The 9559-nt window shown below is 31.4% G+C and overlaps 1 protein-coding gene across 1 annotated transcript; it reads right to left on the bottom strand.

Moving 5' to 3' along the window:
• Window positions 1-481: 481 nt before the first annotated feature.
• On the bottom strand, window positions 482-7352 carry LOC109801535 (BAT2 domain protein). The gene is made up of 9 exons (XM_020362629.3): window positions 7023-7352; window positions 6215-6412; window positions 5648-5745; window positions 4274-4361; window positions 3978-4181; window positions 2460-2716; window positions 1653-1743; window positions 1341-1554; window positions 482-924 (listed from the first exon to the last, which is right to left on the bottom strand). Exons 1-9 carry the CDS (start codon window positions 7185-7187, stop codon window positions 716-718), a joined length of 1524 nt encoding a protein of 507 aa, XP_020218218.1. The 5' UTR covers window positions 7188-7352; the 3' UTR covers window positions 482-715.
• Window positions 7353-9559: the final 2207 nt, after the last annotated feature.

The raw sequence follows: 9559 nt of genomic DNA, 5'->3' as shown, positions 1-9559 counted from the left end.
CCCTCTGCAACCCCTTACCCATTCCAGACCCATTCACAACAAAATGAAGGTATCTTAAATTTAACGTGACTCATAAGTCATACTCATAACTGAATAAATCCTTCCCCTTAACATTGAATAATTTATCCAACTCAAAAGTTTTAAAAAAATTCATGGGTCAAACGCGGATTGAAACTACATCTCATTTCAACTAATGAGAGAATACGCATTTAAAAGAGTGTAATAAAATATATTCCTAATATTTAACATTTTTTTTCATATTTATAGTCAAAGTTTCCCAATTAAAGAATTGGGAGAACTCCCTCATATTAAGATCCAAATTCAAGTTTCATGCAAACATACTGGGGAATTGCTACCACAATCTTATTACATTTACACCACTAAACATATAATCAGTTAGGTAATCATCAATTGCTTCCAACTTAAACCAGTGCATCAGATATTTAAAAACTAAACAAAAATAACTAACACAATTAAGAAGTGTGCACATCTAAAATATATTTATATTTGAACTGACTGGATTGAGGGATTTAAAGAATAAAATGGGTGCACGAATCAATGAAACACAACAAATATGCCCCCCAGATCAAACTATGAGTGTAAGACAAAGTAAGGTTCAATAATGCACGGTTGACATAAACTAAAGCATAGTTGAGTGGTATCACTTTACTAATTAAACTGTGACTATTTATTTACAGATAGGAACATTAGGTGTTCAAGCAGCATTCATTGAGGTTGAAATGAGAACGTGAGCTAAAAATTGCACCCCGTCCTGGATTTTGCATATCGCTGTGGCTTGATCAGCTCGAAGGTGCTCAGAGAAGGCACTGGCTTTTTCCTGAACTGTTGTTTGGGGAACAACAGAGTGAGACTCAGCCGCAGCTTTAATGGAAGCTTGATAGGCCTCAGTTACATCAGATATGCCTAATTAAAACACATCACAAATGGAAAATCATGTTGAGAGGAATTCAATTCCTAAGTGAATTTAAAAACATCAAAATGTTTTGTTTAAATATTAAATCCAAAGAATTTTTAAAATGATGGGAATTCTATAGGGGTTATTTTTTTAATGAAAAATGAAAGAATTTCAAATAACAGAATTAAGTTTGCATATGTTGGAAATTAAATTACTTAATCTAAATACAGGATTTTAATTACTTTATCCAAACAACATAATATAAAAATGAAAGGAATTTAATCAAAGTGATTGAATTTTCAAGTATATTCAATGAAATTTGGAAATCCCTTATCAAAACACTACCTAATGGAAATTCCTGGCATCCAGAGAGCATACTTTAATATGTGATGACAACATAGGGTGGAATCAGTAGATAGCCAACCTGTAATAAAGCTGTTGGAAACTGCTTCCACGTATCCTATCATTGTTTGAGCATTTATTCTTATGATATTAGCTTTTGCAGAAACGTCTTCAGGCCATTCCATGTTCATCTTATCATCATCAGCTTCATCCTCAGTTTTGTTGGCACGAGAAATGATGGATTTGCCGAACATAAGAATTTGAGACACAGCAAAACAGCACATTTCAGATAGTCTCTGCAAAGAAAAGCAGCACTTGTTTACTCACTTATAAACAAGCCTCATGTGATATGAAGAATATTTTTGCCAGCAAATTCCATAATATTTTCTCGTACATGAACTCCCTCAGAATGGAGAGAATCCAATCTTGCTGTAGTTCTCTGAATTATATCATTAGCAGCTAGTCCAGTCAAGGCATTAGTGAAACTGCAATAAACAAGAAGCATCATATATACCATACAATATAGTTAAGAGGGCTTGGTTAATCTATATATAGGTAAATGGTGAACATACATAATGATCAGAGTCAGAGCTGCTCAGAAAGACCAGGATCAGGATCATTAAGTGGGAGGGATAAAAAACTAATAATTTGTTAGATGTAATATAGTATAAAAACATTTAAGCTTTTGGAATTAGTTTGCCCATGACATATCAGAGCCTCTATGGTCAAGTAGTTTAGATTTAATCCTTGCCTACCAAGCTACCACCCCCATTCTAATAATAAATGAAATTATAGAATGAAGCCAAGTGGAGCTCTGCATTATTATCCAAAGGGCTCTTGCGAGTGAGAGGATGTGTTAAATATAAAGTAAAACCAGTCATATACCTTCACCTAATGGCTTAAGCTTGAGATAGTTGGCTCATGACATTTGTAGTAAAGGGATAGAAAAACACATTCAAACTTGGTTTGCTTCAACTAAAACTATGACCATAAATACATGTTATCCATCTTATCCTGCATACAAACATTCAAATTATCTACATCTAGTAGATTTTCTAAACCCATACTTTCACATCCTTGCAGATAGAACTGTAACTAATTTTTCTTTTGGTGCATGGAATTGCAATATTTTATTATATCAGAAATGGACCACAATGGTAGGTGAATAAAACATCTTTTATTATGAGGACAGTCAAATTACCCTGCAGCCATTTCCGCAGCCTTGCCAACACTTGAATCATGTAAATTCTTCATCTCATCACTGCTTCCCTCATTTCCTGTCTTTATTGTCTTTCCTTTGTTTGAATCAGCATTGCTTCTATCAACTTCAGTACTCAAATTAAAAATTTGTTGAACCTCTTTAAGCTTCCCATCATACACAGACTTTTGCTCAGCTGATAACTTTGCTTTTCTTCGGTTAAATAACAAGGCATAATGACTAGATAATGCCTCCAGTTCCTGAGCACATGAAATAATTTGTGAAACAGAAATCTAAAATGGCACAATTTAATACATCAAGAAAAAGTGATGAAATTAGCGGTTTCCGTGGAGGAGGAAAAAAGAGAACAAATTCTTGAATAATAGAATATATAGATAGATATATGGAATGTAATGATGTGGTTAAAAAGAACAATGCACCCCCAATTTATACTAAATATTAGACTTCTAGTCATGCCACACCCTTATAAAATCGGCTTGTATGGCGAGAGTTGTCTCCCATTTATAAACTCTTTGTTTGCCTTATCTTTAATTAAAGTAGGACTTGAACTTTTCTCAATATACCCCCTGACGTCCAATATTATTAGGTTTGGTGCGTTAATAAATGATGGGTGACACTATTTAATATTAGGATAGGCGATACTTGAGTTTTTTCCAATTCACCTCCTCACGCCCAATATTATTGAGTTTGTTGCATGTATAAATGGTAAGTACCCCTTCTAGAGTGAATTTATGATAGCTCTAATACTATTTTAGAAAGTGGGCTCTCAGCACAACTCAACCTTACAAAATCGCCTACTAAAGTAAAAGTTGTCTCCCACTTATAAATTTTGTATTTGTCTTATCTATAATCGAAGTTTGACTTGGGTTATTCCCAATACTTTTGATAACTGATGGGATACCAGCAGCACTAGAACTCTTTCTTTTTTACTATTACGAACATTTGGTTGGGCCATGTTTCTCATGAACGACAAAGAACAAAACCATACAAGTAAAAAAATGAACAAAATAACAAAAACTGTTGTTGCCTACAATAAAGGAAAAACAGAAAGAGAAAAAGGAAAAGAAAAAATAAAAAATGGGAAAGAAAAAGAAGAAAAAGAAATAAAATTAAGGGAACAGGAAAAAAAAAGGCGAAAACACTCTCATTAAGATATTTTTAAATTTTTTTGTATACTGCTACTCTCTGCAGTTTTGCGCCCACTCCGGCCGCATCAAGTGAAATGCTATGCTACAGGGTTACCGTAGTAGCAAGGAGATGCTCCACTTTGCTCTGCCACAATTGTGGTCATTACATTTACAACCACTATTGACAACCTAGCTCCCAATGCCTATTTTATTCATTCACATGAGTTGAAACTTAAACCTAAGACCTTGCTTAAGAAGAATCAAACCCATTGTCACTTGGATCGATAGGTGTTGGTTGAAGATACTCTAAAATATTCTATAAGATACAGAAATGATATTATGAGAAATTTACTATGTATTTTAAAAATAATACCTCCAATTGCTCAGGACCTCCATAAATGTAAAAGCATCGATCAAAAGTCACTTCTTCTAATAATTGATCCTCATCATTTTGTTCTTCACCTTCCTTTTTATCCTTTTCAACCTCAATTCCAGTTTCACTAATTAATAGGTCCATCGTCTCCTTACCAACATACTCAAGCACTTGCATTCCCTTTGCAGTAAAAGCTTTTCCTGTCTGTAGCACATGGAATAGAAATATGCATGTATATCCATAATCCATAATCATTGATAACAAAAATCAAATGAAGATTGACAAATTTTCCAAACCTCTAATAGAGAAGATGCATTAGAACCAGCAGCCCCTGGCCCATCATGCTGTGCAGATCCTGAAAGGTTTGAAGCAGAATTCTCGAGCCTACAGAACACAAGGACATCTTTCAGGTTCATAGCCTTTAAACACAGTCTGTTGTATGATAAGAAGCAACTGCATCGTTTATGAAACTAGTGAAGTATTCTAAAACTAAACCTTGCTCAGTGACTTGGATGGAAAACTAAAGACAACACAAGGTTTCCATTGAATATCAATGGATACTCGCAACATAATGCAGGAAAGCAGAGAAAGGCCATTACTTCAAATAAAAAATGAAACATTTTCCTCATTCAACAGAAGTTAGATCCATAAATTAAATATAAACAAGACAGGCAGAAAAGAAAGAATAAAAATAAAAATATAGCATATTTGAAACAAGCAAAGGCTGTGGAGTAGTTTTATGCAACTATACTACAGACTATTGGGATAAACCCCAAGTCCCATATTAACTAGAGATAAAGCCTTATTAGAGTATATAAGTAGGAAGCAATTTTCACCTTACAAGCAAATTTTGTAGGGTTGAGTTAGGTCCAAATCAACTTTCTAAGACAGATATATCTATACCAGAAAATTGAGGAATGTTGAGTTATCTAAAAGGAGCACTGATAGAACACCAGAAAAAAATAATATTATTAATTAAAATAGAAAGGAGGGCTGAGCTCTTCCAAGGAACCACCAGAGCCTAGGTTCTCCAAGAAAACTATTTCTCTGACAACAACCAAGACTAACCACCTCCTGTCTACACTCTCCCCTTCCCCAGTAACTATGCTGCATAGCGTAACAAACTTGCCAGCTTAGCAATTGTAACTAATTCTCTCCCCTTAGCCTTTTCTTTTTCTTATGCATATAAACTTTCCAAATCCTTGGCTTCCTATGATTTTGAACCCATTAGCTGGTCCCTGCCTTGTCTAACCTTGATGCTTGCAATGAATTCATTAATCATATCCAGTGCTCTAGCAAGTGTCATCAAATATAGTTAATGAAGCTCTAGGTTTAGAGAACGAACATTTTATTTCTCAATGAATTCAAAATAGTAGTACAATCAGTATTTATGCATATCAAATCTGTTAAATAGGGAGAGAAAAAAGGAAAAGAATAAACAAGATAGATAACTTCCTAAAATTAATTTTGCTTTTACCAATCTGGGTCACCTACCGGATTTAACACCACCCCCCCCCCCCTCAAGTTGCACATAAATGTCTGTCATCCCCAAATCAAAATATCAACATATCTCCATGAGAACAATGATCAGTGACAAGAGATACAGAACCCCCATGTGAGTCAATGTAAAAATCAAACGAAGGAAAAATAAATAAAGCAATGAATTATACCGTTGAACAAAATCAGTGCTCCCTCTCCATGCATTTCCTAAAGCACTCCAAGCCCCAGAAGCAAAAGTCTCCACAGAGCTATCAAAAACCTTCAAACCCTGCAAACATTAAGGAGCTTGGGTGTAAGTGCTTAATGCATTAAGTACAGACTACCTAAAAGCATAAAATTTGCATCCACATACAGAATTATTATTTTTCACTGATAAAACAGTGCAACAAAAACCATCAATTGACTTTGGTAAAAACATTGCTCATTGTTAATCATGATTCATGACAATTGTTAGACAAAACCAAACGTATAAGAGGCAAGACTGATAAAAGCATATTCTAGAAGCTAGATAGCCTACTTTCAACCACCACTCAGAAGAAAAAACGTGAGTACAACTGTACAAGTTAAGCAAAAGGGATGTAAAAGGAAATCTTCATATTTCTATTTCAAAGAAAAGACATGAAAATAAACCAGCTAGAAATGCGTAGACCAAGACACTCAAATCCATTAAATCTAACATCTAAATTGCAAATTAAACAACCCCAACCCCCCATATAAGAGTATCCTTTTAAGCTTGCCTGACTAAGCAGTGAATCTTCACTAGCTTTCTCCAATTTATCAAGAGCAGATTTTCGCCGTTTCTCATCCTCATCATCACTTTCCTCCCCAGATTTGACAGCTGCAGATCCTTCATCCTCTTTGGAAGATTCTGAACTTTCATCACCATTTTGCAACTCCGCAATGCTCTTTGATGCTGTCTGGGCAACTACAGCAGCCTACATTTCAAAACACCATTAATTCACAACAAAAAATTGGATACCCTCTTTCTAATGATTCTTCCTAATAATTCTCCACAACTAAATAATTTCCAAGACATTAATACCTCTACGTTTTCATTCAATATTATCCATTTTAAGTAATTAGGCTAGGATTTATTACAAGAATAAAGCATCAATCTCTTTCCCACATACCCATTTTGACTTCAACCAAGTATAGCCATTATATAGTTTTTTTCCAAAAAAAATTTTAAAAAAATCATAACAATGAAATCTGCACGCTATGAATCCCCTAAGTTGGACTTGAGAACTCGACACTGACGAACTCCACTACCAGCTAAATTAGTAACACAAAAAAAAAATTAAAATCACCAAAAACACCATGTGCAACAATTTACAGAAATCGAATAAGCCCAATTTCACAAAATATATATATATATTAAAAAAGAATAAAACAATAATAAACAGGGAAAACCACATTTCTAATTATAACACATAAATCAGCAGCTAAGTCACAGAATGAATTTGAAATGAATTGTTTGGATCGCAACCAAAAAATAAAAAAAATAAGAAACAAAACGGCACATGGTTAGGTCGTTTGGAAACGCACATTGCGAGAGATCTCTTCGGCGGCAACAGCGGCGGCTTTCTGAAGATCGGAGAGAAACGAGAGAGAAAAACCCCACCCGCCCGACGACGGTTTAGGGTCTTGTCGTGTTTGCGTAACTTCGTCGTCGTCGTTTTTCTTACTCTCGGACTGCGTTTTGTCGTCCATTCTATTGTCTGTGTTTTTTTGGAGATTCCGATGAGATAGGTTTTGGAGATTGGCGTTACAATGTTTGTTGGGATAATTGCTCCTTACGCAATAGATTCCGATCTGTTGTGTCGATTTGGTTTTGGATTGGATGAGGGAATGCAACTATGCTAGCAAACTAATGCCATGCCAAACGTCGCTTTCAGGGTTTTAAGCGTACCACCAAAGAAACAAGTCGACGTCGTTTTTACGTCGCATTCTGTTTTTTTTTATATTATTATTATTAAGTTTAAATTCTTTGCTTAAAATAAGTTTTCTTTTATTTATATGGGTATATATATAGAGGAGGATTATAATAACTAACTTTTATTAAGTATTATACAATTCAATAGTTTTATATTAAATGTTAATTTTTTAAATTTAACCGTTGGATTAAAAGTTTTTACCCTTAAATTATATATATATAAAAATTTATATTAATTCAAAATGATTTGATACTTCATTATGATAAAACAAAATTGATATAGTATATACATTTTAAAATATATTAAAATATGAACATTTTGATTACTTTCAAGTTGTTATTTAATTTTAACAAAATTTGATGTAAATATATAAAGTGATATGAATTTTCAATCTAACGGATGGATTTACAAAATTCACGTTTAATATATATACATCGGAAATACCCTTTTTAATAATTACCTTACTTTTTATATTTGATAAATTATTATATTTTTATTATTAATAAAAATAAATAAAAAATAATATTTTTATTAAACTTAAGATACGAACGTGAAATCATAAGATGTGAGAATCAATCACAATAACAGTTAAACCAATAAATATTAATTGCTTAATTGATTATCTTTAATATTTATGCTTTGTTTAGGAAAGGGAAGAATTAAAGATAATGGAAGAGAATATGTGATAAATGATTTGATAAGAAATAAATGGGATATAATGTGAAATTCGTATTTATATGATAGAGTAGAATTATGTGAAAAATAGAGAGAAATTGGTATTTTAAAAATGTATTTTACATTGTTAGATTTTTATGTAAAAATATATTATTTAAATAATTACTATTTTAATCTTTACTAACTAACTAGTTAAACAATAATGTAGAGATAGTTTTGTCCATGCATTTTTAGTTGAAAATTTTACACAAATCCATTCATAACACTGTGTTTGGTTGAGAAGAGAGAAATAAAAAAAATAGAGTGAAAAGAAATAGAAAAAAGAGAGATAGAGAGAGAAATAAGAGAGTAGAAATAGGTGAGAATTAGAGTAGAAATAAGGTTACTTGGTTTAATAGAAGTAGATAAGAAATAAAAGAGAAATAATATTGTAAAGTTGTTTGATTTGAATAAAGAGGGAAAAGATATTATAATTAGTAATAAAATTACAATTTTACCCTTAACTAAAATTGTATATTGATTCGAAAGGAAATCTTTATACAAATAGAAACACTTCAAGGAGGAGTTTTATTTTGAATAAACTTATTGTTTATTCAAATAAACAACAAGGTTTATTTGAGTAATATCACTTCTAGAAGGTGGCTTTATTCAAATAAGTTTGTTGTTTATTTGAACAAACAAGTTTATTCAAATAAAATCACTTTTCAAAGGTGATTTTATTTGAATAATTTTTGTTACATTATTTTTATTATTTAATATTTATTATAAATTATTGTTTATAATTAATGTTAATTATTAATTATATTTACCGATATGTGATTACGTAAAAATAAATAATTTAAAAAAATGGATAGTTATACTTTTTATTAATTATTATCTTGTATATAAATTGTTTTCGTATTTTATTAAAAAGTTGGCACAAAATAAGATATTTCATACTAATGATAAACAACAATTTTTAGTATATAATATTTATTAACAGTTTATATATAAATATTTGTATAATTAATTTTAATATATAATTCATGTACAATATAAATATAATTAAATTTAATAAAGTCTAATTAAAATAAATAATAGAATATATAAAATAGGTTCACATGCACAATACATGCATAAAATTAAAATTTTTACTTAAACACATACATAATACAACATAAACATAATACAAGCATAGAATTAAATTTTGTACTTAAAAAAATACATAAAAAAACAAAAAAAAAAACATAAACACAACCATAAAAATGGAGATACATAATGACACCTAGATCATAAAGTTACTCGAACTTGGGTAGATAAAAATTTTCAAGTCTAGTAATCATTTGATCCAATTCTTCAAATCTGGTGTTAACTTTTGTATCTAAAGCTTAAACGTTAATTGTTAAAATTTTCAATTTATTTTGTAAGCTTTGAATGCTAGCATAAATAAGGTTTAACATGTCATTATCTCAAGAAGAATTTGGCTTATGACAA

Source organism: Cajanus cajan, chromosome 11 (assembly GCF_000230855.2).
Source record: "Cajanus cajan strain Asha chromosome 11, NIPB_CcT2T_4, whole genome shotgun sequence".
NCBI classification, from domain to species: Eukaryota; Viridiplantae; Streptophyta; class Magnoliopsida; order Fabales; family Fabaceae; genus Cajanus; species Cajanus cajan.
This window is presented reverse-complemented; position numbering and strand designations above follow the sequence as displayed.

Excerpts from the sequence above, each read along its gene's own strand:
- LOC109801535 (XM_020362629.3), bottom strand. The coding sequence starts at position 7,187 with ATGGACGACAAAACGCAGTCCGAGAGTAAGAAAAACGACGACGACGAA. Across the intron at positions 5,746-6,214 it reads AAGATTCACTGCTTAGTCAG|GGTTTGAAGGTTTTTGATAG; the intron begins GCAAGCTTAAAA and ends TAATGTTTGCAG. Across the intron at positions 2,717-3,977 it reads GAGGTCCTGAGCAATTGGAG|GAACTGGAGGCATTATCTAG; the intron begins GTATTATTTTTA and ends TCATGTGCTCAG.